The sequence below is a fragment of the Rhopalosiphum padi genome, chromosome 1 (assembly GCF_020882245.1).
Source record: "Rhopalosiphum padi isolate XX-2018 chromosome 1, ASM2088224v1, whole genome shotgun sequence".
NCBI classification, from domain to species: Eukaryota; Metazoa; Arthropoda; class Insecta; order Hemiptera; family Aphididae; genus Rhopalosiphum; species Rhopalosiphum padi.
The window spans coordinates 9,115,727-9,135,302 of NC_083597.1; the positions used below are offsets into that span (position 1 = coordinate 9,115,727).

At 27.7% G+C, this 19,576-nt stretch overlaps 1 protein-coding gene across 1 annotated transcript; it reads right to left on the reverse strand.

The window, feature by feature from the left end:
* Positions 1-1,020: 1,020 nt before the first annotated feature.
* Positions 1,021-12,359, reverse strand: LOC132918398 (uncharacterized). The gene is made up of 9 exons (XM_060979604.1): positions 11,068-12,359; positions 9,490-9,640; positions 9,243-9,339; positions 8,851-8,901; positions 8,660-8,769; positions 5,981-7,027; positions 4,986-5,037; positions 1,625-1,851; positions 1,021-1,557 (listed from the first exon to the last, which is right to left on the reverse strand). The coding sequence occupies exons 1-9, from the start codon at positions 11,220-11,222 to the stop codon at positions 1,426-1,428; spliced, it is 2,022 nt and encodes a 673-aa protein (XP_060835587.1). The 5' UTR covers positions 11,223-12,359; the 3' UTR covers positions 1,021-1,425.
* Positions 12,360-19,576: the final 7,217 nt, after the last annotated feature.

Here is a 19,576-nt window from a genome sequence, read left to right on the forward strand (position 1 = left end):
TTACCCATTACTGCTAAATATAAATATTTTTTAAGCTTTTTAATAACTTAGTAAATAGTTTCAATTATTATGTTTTATTAATATAATGCTTAGCACATTAAAAACTTTAAATAAATGATTAGAATATTAAATATTTTTTTTTATTATTAAGGGGCTGCTACACCAATATTTGTTGTTTTTGTCTATCTCTCACATCAGTGGCGGCTATCCTATAGTAGAGTTGTAGCGCCTGCTACACTTTTAATTAGAAGTGGGTGGGGTGTGTTGTCTATGTAATTTTTGTTAGCGAATACTTATACATTGGAATATTTTAATCTTATAATAGTAAATATTATTTTTTTAACAAGTTGAATAAACTATTCAGTAGATGGGATGTTATACAGATGAATATTGAGGGTGGATGGTTATTTCTTATGTTTCGTTACACTTATATTTTTAACACGTTGACTGCCATGCCTATTTCAGTGTGTTATAGACTGAGGCCACGATATTTTTTTATATTTTTTCTATTATTTATAACTTTATAAAAAATGCAAATATTTAAATGCTAATTGGAGCATTTTGTTCTGTAGCTAGATAACAGAGAATCTGATAGTGCATTATTTTGACGGCCACTGAGGGGCTATTTGATCCCACGAGTCGAGACAACATAGTCTTGAGGGACAAATTGACCTCTCATTGCCCACTTAGAAATTTTGATGAAGGCAAAAAATGACCCTCTTGGCAGTCAATGTGTTTAAGGATAGCCGATACTGTCTCACATAATATAGGAACAAAGATATTCTGTATTTCCACAATTATGACTTTCTGGTTCAGTTTAGGGCAAAGGCGCCTATTATTTAATTTTTAAAGAAGAATATTTCCTGTGCATTGACTAGATAAATTTTTAATATTTACATTTTTGAATAAGTTATTAATGGTTAAAATTAATCATAATTATTTTCAATTAAAACACGCTTATATTTAAAAAAAATTTAAATATATTATGTGGGAAATAAACAGATTTGTGGTGGTCCCTTAATTATTTATTCAAATTTATAAGTTTGAAATTAAAGCATAATTTTTAGATATACTTAATTAGGGTATGTTTGTTTGATAACAAACGAGCATTGTGGTGTATTGGTTTAATACTCTTCATTTTTTTTTTTTTTTTTATAATAAATGAATATTCATTACCATAAACAAATTAACAGAGTTAGCTATCATAAAAATTGTATGTGCGTAACTTGGTTATTGGTAATAAAATAAAACTGTACGGTTTTGTTTCTTGGATTTTTTTAGCATGACCTAATATCAACAATACTACACCTTATCCTAATAGACAAGCTTTTAATATATCATAAACATTACAATTTACAAACCACGATTAAGTGTATAAAAGTGATGAAGGAAAATTTTATTTTAAGTTGTAGATTTTATTAGAACTTATGTGTTACGTGTAGCTAATGTAGCATCAATGTATGCATCTATGATTTTGTCTTCATCCCAATCTGTTAATTCTTTGAACTCCAAAAGTTTTTCATAATCCAGTGGAACTTTCAGATTATTACAAGGTGACTGTACAAATATAACATTATATTTTACATGATTGATATTTGTTTCAAAATTAAATTGTTTATATTACCTTGGGTCTATGTAAGTCCCAAAACGCACATTCTTGGGTGTCCATTACTTCTTTTTCATAGCGATCATATTCTTGATGAGCTATTTTTATTTCTGTCTCTGCTTGCATGTTTATATTTCCCCATTCACTGCAATAAACTTTTTTGAGGTACTCCAAGCGCTCGTATTCGTAGTCAGCCATGTCTGAAAGGTCTTTTACTTCCATTTGTTTTTTGCACAAGTATACAGCTAAACAATAAATATATTTCTATTTAAAATAAAATAAATGTTATACCTACTTATCATAAATAAAGGACCTAAATAGAATCAAAAACGATTATACTGGTTTATTTCAATAATCAGATTAATAGAACAATCGTAACAATTATTAATAAGAACAATTAAGAACTGTAATTATTATAAGAAGTCATGCAGGGGTAAGAAATCTAGGACTAGATACTATTTTACCATAATCTATCCATTAATTCAGATAATATATGACAAAATAGGTTGCCATGAGATATTATTTTAGGTTTTAAGTAGTATATTAATTTAGAGCTTAAATTATACCTATATCTATGGCACAATCATAAACACTATACAATTTAATTTAAAATAGTAAGTACGTGAGTAATTATAATACTTGGGCTAATGATTTGTAAAATTAATAAAACCAAAAGCTTTTTGAGTTTAAAAAATATGTATATATAGTAAGATAATTAATTTTCACGATACCAAAGAAGAAATAGAAGTTATAGAAGCAAAGGATTCTTTTAATAATATTTGGTTGATTATTCATTTGTCTGTGAGATTTCATAATAATAATAATTTACAATAATAACAATTATAATGTTGTCGTAAGATGTGGTATTTATTATTTGTTTGTGGGCCGGATAAAATGTTCTGCCACCATTTGGTGACCCATGGTATAGATCATTTAACAATTTAACATAAGGAAATGTTATGAATGACTAGCTGGCTCTAAAAAGTTCAAATCTGCATTACAAACACTGGATGTAACTTAGATCATTTATAAATAAAATGTAACATATTATTTCTTTTATGTATTAAAACCATTTTTTAGTTAAATTAACTTTAAAGTTAATAAAAAATATTAATTTGAATTCTCAATAATTAATAAATTTAATCTCTACTGAAGGCTACTCTAATAATTAAATGTTTCAGATTGTTATAAAAATATCTGTATAGAAATCAAGATTGATTAAAACAGGCGATTTATGCACTGTTAACTTAACTATTATTTTTAAAAAACCAAAAAATACTTGTTTCACTTGGTAAATATTAACTTTCATAAATTACTTTTCAGATACACTCTATACAATATATATTATTTATAATTACTAGGGCCCGAAATTTAATAGCCTAAAAACATTCAAAAATGACCTAAAAAAAAAAATGCAAATATAACATATAAATGACAGAAAATGTTTTTAAAAAATGACCTTAAAAATTACAAATATTTGTTTTAAATTATTTTAAAAATTTTACTCTATTTTACTATAAAATTCTATAAAGCTTACAAATTACTCAAAATATGACATAAAAATGACAAAAATTATCCTTAAAAATTAAATGAAAATATAGTATACGTACACGAGCACAAACCGACGTTTTAATTTTCGGCATTTCAAAAATATTACGAAAAAATAATAACATTTAGGTACAATAATATTCACTACAACACGACAATGACAACTGTAATCGGTGAGATAGGTACTAATCTTAGTCCTTGGTAATTTCAAAGTTTTAAGTAATTTATCGATATAATGGTCAACAAGAAACAATAAGTAGTAAAATAATGTGAAATCAGTAAAAATGACTAAAAATGTGGGAAAATGACCTATAAAAATGTAAAAAAAAATGCAAAATAAAAATCAGCTATTCAGATTCACATTCTAATGAAAAACAATTGTGGCTAGGAGAGCATTGTCTAAAAAAATGCAAAATGCATCAACTTCCGAGCCCTAATAATTACCATTACTAACATTATTAGAAAATCAAAGAAATGTTGCATCAATGTAAAAAAAATTTAGAACACATAAATTCAATCAAATGATTAAAACAAGTAAATTTACCATGTTATACACATGCACTAGTTTCTTGTAGGTACGTTTGACACTAATTGTTATGTACCAAAAATATGAACAATTATTTTTTATTACTAAAATAATTGTTAGTAAATTAATTAACTAATAATTTAAAAACAAATTATTACTTATATTATTACTTATCAGATATTATCAGATATAATATCACAATATAATATAATATAAATATAATATCACATATTATACAGAAAAACTTCATCGTCACTTAAAAGACAAAATACTATTACGAGGGAAAAAACCAATAGTCTCGTAAAACCTATAGCCCATATAAATTAGTATCCATATATTTGTCAATAGGAATTTGTCATAAAGATGTTTTAATGTAATTTAATATTAATTATGTATTAATAATACACTAAAGTTCATTGTTAAAATTCAAAAAAAAACTTTTATTATTTTAAAAATTATTTTATATTTTATATTTAAAAGAATATTGCCATATAAGAAATGTTACTATAAATTCCTAAACTAATAAATACTATTTAAAATTAACAAGATTCTCAAAAATTTAAATAAATACAGTTATATTATAATATATACTTATTTAACTTTGTTAAAATTGAATTTTTAACCATATTATCTACATTCATAAGTAACAAAAACATTTAATATTAATAATATTCTTAATAAAATCAGAAATATTTTATTGCTGAGTTTGGATTTGTATATAATTATATTACATTGTTTGCATTATTTACTGGTTGACATTTGATGGTAATGAATGCTAAATTAGGTCAAAATATAATGTTCCGTGGAGGTTTGCTTAAAAATATTAATATTTTTAGAGGCAGGTATTTATTATACAGTTTATTAGTGCATATTTTTACATTTTACATTTTTTATAGCATATTTTAAAATCATATTTACTATTTAAATGGCATAATATTGTACTATTTTGTAAACTTATAAAATAAATGAGAACAGAGACTAAGCCAATAATCTTTATTGATTATTTATCGAGATAATGTGATAGCCATAGCCACTTTATTATATTAATATATGTTTATTATCAACTATTACAAGTTTACATTTATTTAATATTCATATTTACTTTAACTACTGAGCAGGATATTTGTGATTTTATCAAAAATTACTAAAAATAATAGTGGAAGGGAGGAAGTTACTATGATACCACGCAGTATACGTAGTACATCTGTATACCAATGACATCTATTTTGTCATGTGAACACCAGTAATATAATTAAATAGATACTTATTGGATAAAATATTATTATTAAAATTTTTACAACTCACCATACTGATAATCTCCAGGTTGGGGTATGCTAGATATCCAAAAATCAGGAGTCTGTAACAAATAAAAATGTGAATAATACAATTTTTATGTAATTTTAATACAAGAAAGGTTAGTCTACTTGGTAGTTGGTACCTGATTGTTAGTTTATTTATTATTAAAATTTGTTTTATTACAGTAATTGTTTTTGTGGTTTGCATTGTTAGTATTAGATACTAAATATTTAGTGAGTAGGTATTTGTTAGTTTCTCTATGGCGAATCTATCTAACTAGTTTACATGCAACCCAATCTTGTTAAGAGGTAAAATTTTCAAATTTATTTATTAGAGTATAATTTTCATATGCACATATATAAAAAATACTAAGAAATAATAGAAATATGTTCCTACCAAGATAATTTAGTTATATTTTGAAGTAAATAAATATTTAATACTTGGTACAATAGTATAATCAAATGCAGAACCAAATCAGTCATAATAACATATCTAATGTACAAATAAAATTCTAATAAAAATTATTTACAAATATAAATATGATATTACATATAGATAAGTTTAAAAGATCGCCATTTTCTAATCAAACAACCCTTACGATTTTTGAAAGTTTTTTCAATTTCAAAACAAAAATTAAAAATTGCATTCCTATCATTACCTATTCGATGTATTTGTCTCACCGTGCAAATTAGAAGTTGCTGATTCATTTTTATTTTATTTATCATAAATAGCACTACCTAATCTTTTTATTGCTTGCAATATAGACATTACTAAATGAGAATTGATGATCAACCGAATATTGTAGATTTCAGCGTTAATCGTGTTTATCGGGATTCATGTGTTTTACATAGTATTTTTATTCGACAGTAAAAAATGAAATCGCTTAATCAAAGTTGGAATGTAACACCGAAGTAATTAGAGGGGTTTATGAGATATTTTTATGATGTTTATTTGAGAAATAGGGGGGGGGGGAGTCTGGTTATTTTAATGTAAGTAAGATTTACTTTTGGTTTGGGAACTGGACGTGCGGACCGAACGATATCATCTGGAATTTGTCGGCGTAAGTGTCGAAAGATCTTATAGACACGACAACCCTTGTAGTTGGCCGGATGATCACCTTCGCATAATGCACACGTCGCTGGAGTATTCTCGGCTTCAGTACATTCTGATGAAGCATGGTTTTTTCCGCAACGCACACAGCGGGATTGGAAAACACAGTCGGGCCACACATGGCCAAAATCTTGACAATTTTCACATTGATCAACTGCACCTTTGTTGTACGGTTCTTCAAATTCAACATCTATGTTTAGAAGAGTATCGATCCTAAATATTTCTTCGTTTATATGAGACGGTTCAAGGTCGATGGTAAACAATGGTAGAGAAACATTCGTCTTCTTGTGTTTCATATTAAATACTTGGCGAACAGAAAAACCTAATATCTCCAATTCTTTTTTAATCTTTAGGACATTGGTAACAGGAGGTAAATTTCTCAATATAACCCTGAATGATTTTTGGGTATTCTTGAGTGATTTGTATGACGTGTAATACAGTATATTATTATCATCCAAGTAACGAATAGTCTTCCTGTAAGTTTCTGGTTGAGTCATTTGTATTTTTAGGTGATTAAATGAAGCAATAAAATTTAAATTGTTAGAATCATCTATTTGTCTTAGTTTGTCGATTATTAGCTGTTCAAACTCCTCACTTTTGACACAGTGGATGAATATTTCAGGAGGTTTTTCAAAGTCTTGAGAATTACTAACAGACGATTCGCGTTCATTACTTAACTGAAAATTAGTGTTTACATTAGCAATATTATTATTTTTGTTTTTGCAGTTATTCATTTGGATACTAGTGTCTTCAAATAACACGCAGTTCGACGTGTTAGTCATGTTGAAAATGGGTTGATTGGTTTCTCGACTATATGTAGGAATTAGATCAAGTAATTCAAAACTGTTTCGTCCGATCGGATATCTTGGCTGACGAAAAAATTCTTCATTGTGAGTAGGTTTGAGTTTGTATATATCACTTCTATTTCTTTTAAAAACTCTCTATTAGACAGAAAGATAAGTATTAATAATTGATGTAGGGTATGCGACTTTAATCAATCCGCTGCCAGCTACATGTTAGTTATTATCCAAATTAGTTTTCATTTTTAACGAAAAATATAATTTAAAAAAATAATGTATGTCTATCGAAAATCAAATATGTTAACAACTCTCCTTCGAGGACATTCTTAACACTTTCGAATCAAGCAAATCTAGAAAAAAAATGTTATAAGTAGACTTTTTAATTTGTATTTGTTATTTTTTTTATATCTATATTAATTTTAACTGTTTAATTCATTTGTATTATTGGTTGAAATAATGTCTATGTAACAAAAGTTTATTTAAGACCTCTCCTTGAAAAAATTTCTAGCGGCATTGATAATAAATTAACATATATAACCTTTTATTTTTAATTTTTTTGTAAAATTATAGCTCACAGAATGGATCAGCCCTGGATCACTAATTTCATTAATCCAATATAATTTATATTAATATATATTATATTAGGTATTTTATTAAATAATAAAGTGTATCTATGTGATTTCCATAATATGAATATCATGGGCGCCTGCAGAAAATTTATCCTAGGGCATAATTAAATCAACGTTCAAACACCAAAAAGTATATTAAAAAATGTTTATTCCTTGCAATCTACAATATATTTTAGAACTAATAAAAATGATATGAAATTTAACACCAAAAAGTACATTAAAAAAATGTATTCTTTGCAAATTACAAAATATGTCAGAATTATATGCTTAATGCTTATTTAGTCGTTATTAAATAAAAACTGAAGTCTTCGCGGTTGTTCTATTGCAAACCTTGTTATTAACTGTTCATTTTTCTTTACTTCTATTAACTCTTTCACGATGAACACTTAACATGCATAAGCCATTTAATCGGTCTTCACTCGTTGTCAATCGTGGTTTTAACCCTTCGTAAAGTACTAAATGATCTTTCTGCTGTACAACTTGTAGCTGGCAAAGAAAGAAAAATTTCTTATGCAAATTTAATGCCAGGGAAAAATATTTTACTACGTTCAAGTAAATCTATAATGTCCATAGTTTGGCAGTCTTTTTTTTGCCATAAACTATACCAACTTTCACTTTCAGCTAACAGATTTTCAATTTTATAAAAATTATAAATATTAGTTATGCTATTAGTGTACTCTTGTTTTTTCATTTTTTAAATAATGCTGGATGAAGGTGTTGTAATGAAAAAGCAACACTGTTAGCTTTTTCAAATCTTTCTTTGATAGACTGAATCATGGAATCAAGGTAAGGTACAAAAATTGATACTCGATAATAATCTTCGGGAGATTCACATGAATAATTGTTTCTGTGTGATTGTTTTCCAGTAATTCCGGGACAAGTAACAGTGAATTCAAAATCATCTGCTATAGACTTTGCGTCAATAAATACTAAATCAAAGATTTCATTAGCGTTTATTCTATTGTCTTCTAACATTTTTAATAATTCCTCTACTCTATATGTTCCCGAACTTTATAAAGTTCCATTGATACACCTTGTAAAATATTTGTAACCGGTTCTAAGATAGCGCTGTATTTTGCAATGTCCCAAAGTTTGAAAATCGCTGACTAGCCTGTCGCCTACCCAATCCGCCCCTGTAACTCACTTGAAAACGGTAACAGTGCTGTTCGTCATTTGTCACCTTCGTCTGTTGACGAGTGATCGAGAAAAAGAAACCATATGAAAATAAAAGATTTGCCAGGTACAACACATTCTCTGAAATATGAAAAATAAATAATAATATAAAAGGCTTCTTTGGTGATTAGTATTTATCTACTTATTTTTCTAGCCCATTACCTGTGGTCACAATTTCTGTATAATACATTATCCAGTTTACCAAATCAGCCCCTGTAAAAAATAAAACGGCAACGCGTACATTATATATTTTATTAATGTATATCAGACTACTCTAACTATACTTAGTGAGTAGTTACGATCTTTTATTGAAAATTTAGTGACCTATCCATGTCATTAAATACGATGAACTTTATATTTAATATTATATAAAATACCTAATATATAATATATTATTAAATGTATTATGATTATGTAATTTTCTTATGGTTTGAACTTTCAGTTGTTAGAAAAAATATTTTAAAACTATTTATGACCATTAGCTTGGAAAAATCTGATTTACGTGTTATACTGTTGTATAACATAAAATATAGAGATAAACTCCTTATGCTTACCAGTAAAAACGGATGGATGTATGTAATCCAACGTGATATCTCGACGTAGTGAGATGCCATGGACCGTGTCTTGCATTCGATCCACTAACTTCTCCATCTGAAAAACGTCACACATAACAATTCTTCTCGTTAGTGATGATGGAATAAGCATATTATAATATGATCTGACCCAGTCCACTTCCAATTATAAGTTAACCTTCGTTATAATTATAGTGATAAATAGGTAAGCGACGGTAACGGAAATTACATTTTTGAAAATCATCACGTCTATCATGCACTTGGTCTGATCCATATCTATAGATATAAAGTGCAGTGAGACGCAACGTTTGACGTATCTATTGGCTTCATCCATATTATCTTGTAATTTTTTTCTTATGCTGCAAATAAGATTCAAAACCCTGCAATGGACAATCAATAGTTATTAATTTATTATATAATCGTATAATACAATACATTAAAACATGCAATACTTTAAACGGCAAAAAATATAACAGGGAATTATATCTCAATATAATTTCCTAACATCATGTACCAGCGGTTCATACATACAATGGTTGAAAGTTTCGAATTAGGTAATTCGTAATTATCGCATTTTTCAACGGTCTATGACACATTTATAGGTATTATAATATTATGCTATTATTATTACAATTTATTAATTTTCGACCGTCCAAAAAATATCAAAGATAACAAAAAAACTGTAAAGATAAAAGTTGCTTAGAAAAAATATAGGAATTCAAATCCTGTCTCAAAAAAAGTGGTTATATTTAATAATTTTTTATTTTACTGCTCATACACGGACAAAAATAGTTAACAATTGGAATTTATCAAAAACATGTGTATTTTTTAATATCCTGTACGCAATGAAAAAAAACTCGAATCAAATTATAGGTCATGCGTTCAATATATTTCCTATTACCTTTAAAATTGTGCACACGGTATAAGAGCTACGTAGTGGCTAATTTAAAAGATCAGACTTTTCTAAAAAACAATAGTTATTAGTTAAGTTTTATTTCGTATGACTAGTACGATGAAGATTAAATTGTCAAAAATATCAAACTCAAAAATATCTATTCATCGTGGAAATATTAGAACGATACGGCGGGGTACAATTTGTGAGCACATAGTATATACCTATATAATATATATTACTCAACACTAGTGTGTGTTATTATTGTGGCTTGTCAAGTTAGAAGAGGATATTGTGTTATGGTGTAATAAGAATATATGTTCTTAAAAAATATGTATTATGTATTTTATATATACTCAACATAATATCTAATACCACAGGTTTAAAAAAATGTTCACTTTGTATGAATTTTAGTACAAATCACCAATTCTAAAATTCTGTATAGGTAGTATACACTAAAATTACTGGTGTGATGTAACAGCAAAATATAATCGTCAAAAGTACTTGGTTAGGTTTGTGAGATAGAAAAGAAGGGATCAAAATTGGTAATAAACGAACAGTGCCGAAGTGGTTCATTTAAAACATAATTAGTGAAAAAGGTAGGTAAATTAAAAATAGTATGTTGATGAGTGAAGCAAGGAGGGACATTTAAAGGAATTAGAGAGAGTAAGTGTGGTAGTCAATTTGTCCATTTAATAATTTAGATAAGAATTTAAGTTTTGTAGCACGCCTACAATTTATCAGTGAATCTAGTTTGAGATGCTCAAGTACTAGTAAATAATTATGAAGATATTAAATTTTAACGAAATTATATAACATCGTTATAGTAACATGTTACTCTGCACTCTGCAGTTACTACCCATTGCTGTTAAAATATATCTACTATAATACTACAAGATACACTTATTTACGTACCATTCCAATAAGAAGTTGACCATCGTTAATAACCGTTTGAAGATTAATTGAAAGATAATGTTATGATGTTGATGGGAGCGTGCGCGATGATTGTGTGGATGGACAATTGTTGCAGCTTTCATGGGTACAGGAACGATTGATAGTCGAACAGGCATCGACCGACGGATGTTGTGCAGCTTGTACACTTACGCAGGCGCTTTCAGTCGGCTGCTGGGCTGATCAGACGATATTGAAAGTGAAAGCGCGAGTATATAGCGGTGGCGGTGTCGTATGAGAAAGTATTATATTATTATACTCCGGTACGAGGGTGGTGGACCGAGCCTCGTATAAATCGATAGTAGCTGAGAGGGTGTGTGGTTGCAATAGCAGTGGTAGCGTAGTCGGAATTTTTATTAACTCCCTATTCACTTGTGGGTATATACTACGAGTATAATATAGTAGCACTCAAATAAAACTGTTGATGTTTAAATATGATAATTTTAGAAAAGCGAAAAAATAAATTTTTAAGTTTTTAGTACTTATTCAATCGATTATTTTTATTATTTTTTATTATTTTTTTTCTCCAAACATCATAGAATTATATACATATATGCTACATACACATGATGAAATTGTCCTTTTTCTAAAATGGAAAGCGTTTTCTTTTTACTTGGTTACTTGGTAAAATAAATACAAATTCCATGAAGTGGATATATTTTTACGAAACGGAAGTTATTTTTAATAGTATTATTAGTAACATTTTATACATAATACTTTTAATGCTTTGGTTCATTAAAGTTCATCAATGCCTAATTTTCCAATTTCCTATTATATATAGTATATATAATATATTTATATATCTATCTGTATGTATGTATGTATCATGTATGTGTGTGTGTGCGTGTGTAACCAAATAACATGTTTATATGTGTAAATATTTTCGATGTAAATGATCTTGGGAATCACGGAGCAAATTACAAGTATAGTTTTATAGAATTCCGTCCACCGAATATTAAGCGATAAAACAGTAGGCAATACACAAGTGATGGTATCTGCCCAGGAAAATAAAATAAATTTAATACAAAATATGATAAAACTTTTTCCCTAGCGAAGTCGGGTTTAATACAACTAGAAAAATCATCAATATTGTTTTAACTTAAATTTTTTCAGTTAATTTTAAAATAATCTAAAAAAAAATTAACGATTTTCTAGTGAACTATTATAATTTAAGTACACTAAAACCAGGATACAACTATGTAAATGTAACACCGTGTGTTCATTTTTCCTGAATAAATTCGGGTTATTCGGGCGTAGGTTTTAAAATTGTTTATAATTTTATAAGTTACTTAACAATGGAGTTACCTATTTATTTTTTAAATAAAAGAAAATAAGAACGTAACGATATATATAAAAGATATGAACATTTTTGAAAAATGCAACTTTTAATAAATTGTCAAAAAAACTTGACACAGTAACGCTGCGCGAAATAGATATGTAAAGTTGATATTTCTGAAACCTAATCTATACATAAAATATGAAAACATCACTACATCAGATGTAATATTACATCTATAGGATTAGTTGAACAAGAACAACTTTTAGAATTTCAATCTTCGATCGTTTATTGAAATTAAAATTTATTTAATGAACTTAAACTGTTCCAGTTTGGGAGCCTTATTAAAACATAGTAATCTATAATTACAGAAATTGCAATAAATATTTAATATGAGAAAGGTTAGGTTAAATTAACCTTACAAATTTGAATCAAACTCTCTTCAAATATTTTAATCGTTTAAGTTTTCCATTAATGTAGTTATTGATAAAGTTTTTCAAGCATTGGTTATATATATATTTTTTTTTTTTGGTAAGTTTCCTCGTATTACTACTGCGAAATTTAATTTAATTTAATGTCTGAATACTGTTCTAATAAGTCTCAATAAAATAAAATTTATTAGCAGGATTGACGCTAGTATAAATTCTTTATTTAGTTTTAAATGGAACGATTAATAATTTGTTATCCTAATAATATTTTTATCAAATGTTGCCCAAATTTTCGGTGATAAGGTAATGTGTGTCATTATGAACCTATAATGTATCACGAACTTGTCAAAGAACTGATCTAATTTTGGACAACATGGTTTTATGATCATCAAATTATTATAAAAACAGTCTTCGACGTTTTCGGGTGATAAAAGCGCAGTCCAAATTATGGACATAGGTACTTATACGTATGATTTCATATTGCAAAAATTTGCTAATTAAAATTAAAAATTAAATTTTAAATTTTTGACGGGAACAAAAACAGGAACTAATTTAGTATCAGCCAGTTGTTAAGAATGTAGAGTGTTTGTTATACATTCTAGCATATTTGTAGAAGTCTATGGACCGTCGCTTAATCTTTTAAAACAATAATAGTTTTGAAAATTTAAAAATTAATACGAAATTTATTGAAAACATACACGATAAGGTGTGTGCCAAAACAATATATACGATCATAAAAACGTTAAACATGTCAATTTTATTTTTCTTATATGGGTGATGGGTCACAGCCATCTGTGAATTGTTTTTTTTAAAAACAAAGTCAATGGCTTTTTAAGAGTGAAGGGTATTCGCAAATATAAATAACACATACTGAATATTATATAAATCACGCCCCTACTAAATTTTCTTACTAGTTAATGAAAATATATATTTTATTAATATAATATATTTATTTAAATTAATAAAACAATTTGTACCTATACGTTAAATTAAAATAAAAATAAAAATCAATACATTATTATTATTAGTATTAGTATTCATACATAATTAATAATCATATAACATTTTATAATAATTAAAAATAATTATATATTGGTCAAAAATAAAGTATATGCGATAAAATCGGAAAAAAATTAGTTTTACAAAATATTTGTGAATTATTTTAGTTTAATTTTTATAATATTTTGTTATTATTATTATATAAATATATAATAATATATACGTTGCATTATTGTTATAATCTAATCAGTAGTAGTGAGTAGTACGTATAATGTTATAAATGTTGAACGATACAAGTGATTTTAATTATTCTGTTTTACATCCTTTTTGAGTGATCTCTTGAAGGATTTAATTTATATACAATAAGGCTTTGTTATTTTATACTTTAATTTATATAATCATGTGCGCTAATCGCTACTGTTATATACTACTACTTTGATTGTATTAATTGTATTAATTGTTGTACATTTTGATGTGATTTTTTTATATTATATTGTATTGGCTCATTTTTGTATAGTCAAATTATGCATTATTTACATAGAACAGATAATGGCTGGCTAGCATAATAATATGCTCCTTATAAATTGTTAGCAATTTTATATTATATTATCATTATTTATATCTGTTGCGCTAGAAGGGCTGTAGATATCATTATAATCATATATTTTGTTTTTTACCGAGTCAGAATCGCTACATTTTCGTATTCGGTATAGTACATTAATTACCAAAGTTCTAGTTTTTTAATTAACGAGGAACTGAACGAATTCCTATTTATACTAAAGGAACGATATGGTGGAATGTACCTATTTAATACTTCCGTATAAAAGGAACAATACTGCTGCTACTATTTTACCGACAACATTGATTACTGTTGATTGAATTGTGACACATACAAAAAATATATTAAATAAATTCATTGAAAAACTGTATGAATATTTAGTATAATATGTTTAGAAAAGACTTTCCTTTTTTTTCTTTTAAATAAATTATAATATTAAGTTATGTTAAGTTATTTAATTACCAAATGAACACTTAAATTTAAATTATTAAATTTATTATTTATTATGAATTTATGCATTATATTAATATAAATATAATAATATGTTAATATGGTTTATTATCAGAATCATCGATTTCTATCGAGACATATTTTATTAAATTTGTATAGTGTATAATATATCGAAATCAGCTTTGAAAATGTACAGTATAATAATATATTACTGTATCCTTGTTTAGACTGCAGTAAGAAATCGCATAAATTATGGTATTATATTATATTAAATTCTTTTTCAAATGGCGCATTCTAATATTAACAAAACGTTTACTAATTAAATTAAATAATATATATTCATGACTAGGAGTCCTTAAGTCAACATTTATAGGGTATTTACCAGGAAAAAAAAAATAGTGTATTTTTACTTAGTATACTTCTTCTAGCACATTCTATAACTTTTAGTTTTACATTATTAAAAAATTTGTTTTCTTTGACAACAATAACCTGGAACGCTTTTTCCAAATGTTGTACAATTAATATGACTGATTTTGATACATTAATTAATTTACCTCTACTTACTGACTTTGTAAATGTTAAATTATTGATATGGTCAAATTGATTTTCCATTAACATATTTATACAAAAGTCACACACCACTTTAGACAAAATACTTATAACAATATAATCAGAAATGTAATTTAATATTTCATTTTTAAACATATTCTCCAAAATGTGTATTATTCAGTTGATCTAAAAATATTTTTATGTCATTTTCATCTTCTGAATCAGATTCTGTTGTTTCATTTTGTACAAATTCTATACTTCTTTTTTCTGAACGAAATTCCAAAATTTCACTGTCAGATGCTTCAAAATCACAACAATTATCATTCTGCACAGTTATATCTTTTGTAAATAATAGTTGTCTCAAAGTATTTTTAAATTGATAACAGTTGGGATTATTATTACACCCTCCTTTTGAACGAACACAAGCAAAAAATAGTTCTAGGTGGTCTTGTGAGAGTTTATATGTGAGAACAAACTTTAAAGGACTCTGAATTTTGTATAGTAGTTATAAGTACTTTTCATACTAGTGATAAATCCTATAACAAACATCTTTCTGGCATGAGTGTAAATTGGCCTTTCTTCTACCATTAATTTTTTTAGATATTCAGTAATACTATCGAATACAGTTTCAATAGACTTAATATTACCACTATTAATAGGGCTTTTAAAGCCTTTTGAAAAGGGTATTCTAGAGTTTAATATATCAAATAATCTATCAATTTGTCTAATGAAGTAAACTGCTGATTCACTTTCTTTAAATTGCATATTTCCTCTATTTTTTAAATATTCAATTGCATCAGCTACACCACTGCTCAATGTCTGAACTGCCAACCTAACTTTCATAATATTTTTCCTGTAATTTAAATGTAGTGATGTCAATTTATTTGCTAATCTCAAACCAATATTACTTTGTAAATTACTTAATACTTTTATATATTACCATTCTATGAGACTATTATTAATTTTAAAAGCACCTTTATCAGCCAAAGAATTCCTTGCAAGTTTGATCATATGGCATGCATCAAATATAACATTGACTTCTAAATTACCAGCATTAAAGTTACATTTAAAATCCGGATCATCAGGATTAAAATTGCAACCCAAGTTTTTGAAACACTGAACATTGGTACGAGCTCCATCGCAGGTTACGCTTCATATACGAATCCCTATCTCATGAAGCTTTAGAATAGCATTAGTTACAAAAGTACTTAAAGCACTACCATTAATTTTATTTACAAAAAAATAAGCAATTGTGCATTTGAAGCGTTTTGTTAAGCTTCCAATTAAAAATACAAGCAACTCTGTGGTGAAATCTGAATTTTCTAAACCATCATAAATATTAACATTTCCTAAATATTGCCCCTTACTTGGATCCAAAACAAGCTGTGTTTTTATAGACATGGAATTAAATATTAAACAACAGTCTTGGAGCCAATTTTTTTTTTGTACTTCCAATTTTAAAAATGCTATGACTTCAGTTAAAAATCGTGGTTAACAATGAATAGATCTCATCCAACTCCGAATTGTTGAAGGATGAGGTAATGTAAATTTTTTTCTTACATAAGCATATGCTTTTGGTGAATAAAAGAACAATGTCTTAGAAAAATCTTTCATTGCTGTAGAATATCGCACCGCATTCTTCCCAAGCGTTCTACTTTTACGTTCATGTACCAATAAATGTAAAGAGTACCCCCCAAAACGTTCTTCAAGTCGTTCCGTTATTTCATCAGATGAAGAAACATCTTTTTTAATATTGTCAATCAAACTTTTTAAGGACTTGATTTTTACATCTCGTCTCCTTAGTTGTTATCTATCTCAGTGGTATTATACAGAATTCATGTAAATTGTTTCGACTTTTTTCCACCAGGAGCGCTTAAACTTAGTTCTACATGCATTTTCATGACTGCACGGGAAGTGCCATTTTTGTTCGACTAGTTGTGTAACCAGTATATCTTTAATCATGCACGGGAGTTAGAATGATACAGATTAATGATCGAAGGGAGGGGGTTCTCTATGGTCAAAGTCGGTTTGATGCAATGACCATAGAGAGCAATATAACATGGAAAAATGATTCTTCTATACTAATTTAATCACTACGAAAGTTCGATAATACTGGAAGCTGAGGTGACCAACGATAACTCTAGATGACCTGGACGTCCTCCTATACAACTCGCCAATGTTGCTGGCAAACTTACGGGGTATTAAAGAACTTGATGATGATGATAGAAATATATTTGATTTATTTGATAACGCGGTAGTTACGTCTGCAACGACAGTGTTTAGAAGGAATGAGTTCATAAAGTAATGGATTCCTTTTTAAAGAACTGCTCGTTGAACGAATTCCTTTTTATAAAAAAAGAACGAGGAAATGATCGAATTATTTTTTTCTAAGGAAAAAGAACGACATTTTTAGTTCCTTATGTGTTTTAATTTACACAGGTATTTAAATAATTAATATAAAAAAATATTGTTAAAATTTCATTTAAAAGTTATGAAAGTATTTTAGTGTTCAATACACCAATGCCTTAAATGTTCTTATCGAAAGATGTTTTTACTGAATCCAATGATTCTAATGTAATGGCTGTTAAACGTTACAGACTAGATGATGAACTATTTGAGAAATTAGTTCTTCTAAAACAGAACAAAATTACTTTATAGTCTATTATTATGTATTATATATTGTTTAAAAATAATGAATAAATGAAAAAAACTATAGTCAATAATCAATATTATATATCCTTTTACTAAAATAATTAAACAGTAAATTATAAAATAATATACCTGTAGATATAAGATATATATTATAATTAAAAGGTGAACTCAAAAATAAGTAACTTACAATGCTAATTAATTATTATGTATAAATATATTTTTCCATTTAACCAGTATTGCTATTTCTATAAAGTATAAATGTATATATTATATAAAAAAATTGATGATTAAATAAGAATTTTTATTTTATTTTGAACTAGAAAAGAAACTCGTTCATTTTTTAAAGGGACGAATTCTTTTTTATACGGAACTTGTCAAACACTGCGCAACGATAAGTATGCTTTTACCATACAGTAGCGCGAATGAAAATGAAGAAAGATCATAACCTAACCTAACCTTATGGCTGTGTTGATCAATTCAGATTCAGCATCACATATACTTTTATCAGATTTAAACAAGGTATTTGATCTATTAGGATCCTAGGACCTCGTACTCATTATAAGAAAGATTTTCCTTCAACAGTTATGGCAAATAAAAATAAACTGGGATGAAAAACAAAGTAGATACTCAAGAAAAGTGCAAAACTTACTACTCTGGACTGGAATTACCAATACAACTTACCAGTCCCCACAAATGTAACCCTCGTCTAAATGGCACAATCGAAGTGCACGAGTTTTGTGACGCATCAATGGAGGCATATGAAACATGCATGTATATACGAAGCCAAAATCAAGCGAATAAATGGAATATACGTCTTTTGTGCTCAAAATCAAGGTTAGCCCCGTTGAAGGGAACATCTATCCCACGACTTGAGTTAACTGGAGTTCCTCTTTTAGCACAACTAGCGGAAATGATGGCAGAATCATGGGACATGAGCTGTGTAACCATTTGCTTATGAACTGATTTTACAATAGTTTTAGATTAAAAACATTTGAAACGAATCCAGTGAAACAAATATTGGATCTAACAGAAATTTATCAATGGCGGCATGAGATGAGAATCCTGCCGAAATCATATCTCGAGGTACAAGTGCAGCAGAATTGATTAAAGCTATTACCTGGTGGAACGGACCTAGATGGTTGGAGGAAGACAAGTCAAGTTGGTAGCCGCAATCTACGTTAAATGTAGAGGTAGAAGAACTGCCTGAAATTCGCAAGATGAAACTAGCGTTAATCGTAACTAACCCAGTGGTTCATATGGTCAAGCAATATTCAGAATAGAATCGCGTACTCCGAGGAATCTGCTGGTTAAGAAGGTATCAAAGACACCAAAGGGGACAAAGGCTCCAGAGATCCTCGGCAGCTCCAGATATCAGAGCTAAGATTGACAAGGACAACAGTATTAAAAATAGTTCAACAAGAATGCTTTCGCAAGGAGTTCATAGCACTGGAAAAAGGACAGGAAGCCCCCCCAAAAAAAGTTAGTTGAGGGGTCTAAGTCCATTCACACAAAATGGATTGATACTCGTTGGCGAAGATTGTAAAATTCAAACATGAATGA

Excerpts from the sequence above, each read along its gene's own strand:
- LOC132918398 (XM_060979604.1), bottom strand. The coding sequence starts at position 11,222 with ATGCCTGTTCGACTATCAATCGTTCCTGTACCCATGAAAGCTGCAACA. Across the intron at positions 9,641-11,067 it reads GTCAACTTCTTATTGGAATG|GGTTTTGAATCTTATTTGCA; the intron begins GTACGTAAATAA and ends TGTCCATTGCAG. Across the intron at positions 8,770-8,850 it reads TACAGAAATTGTGACCACAG|AGAATGTGTTGTACCTGGCA; the intron begins GTAATGGGCTAG and ends TTCATATTTCAG.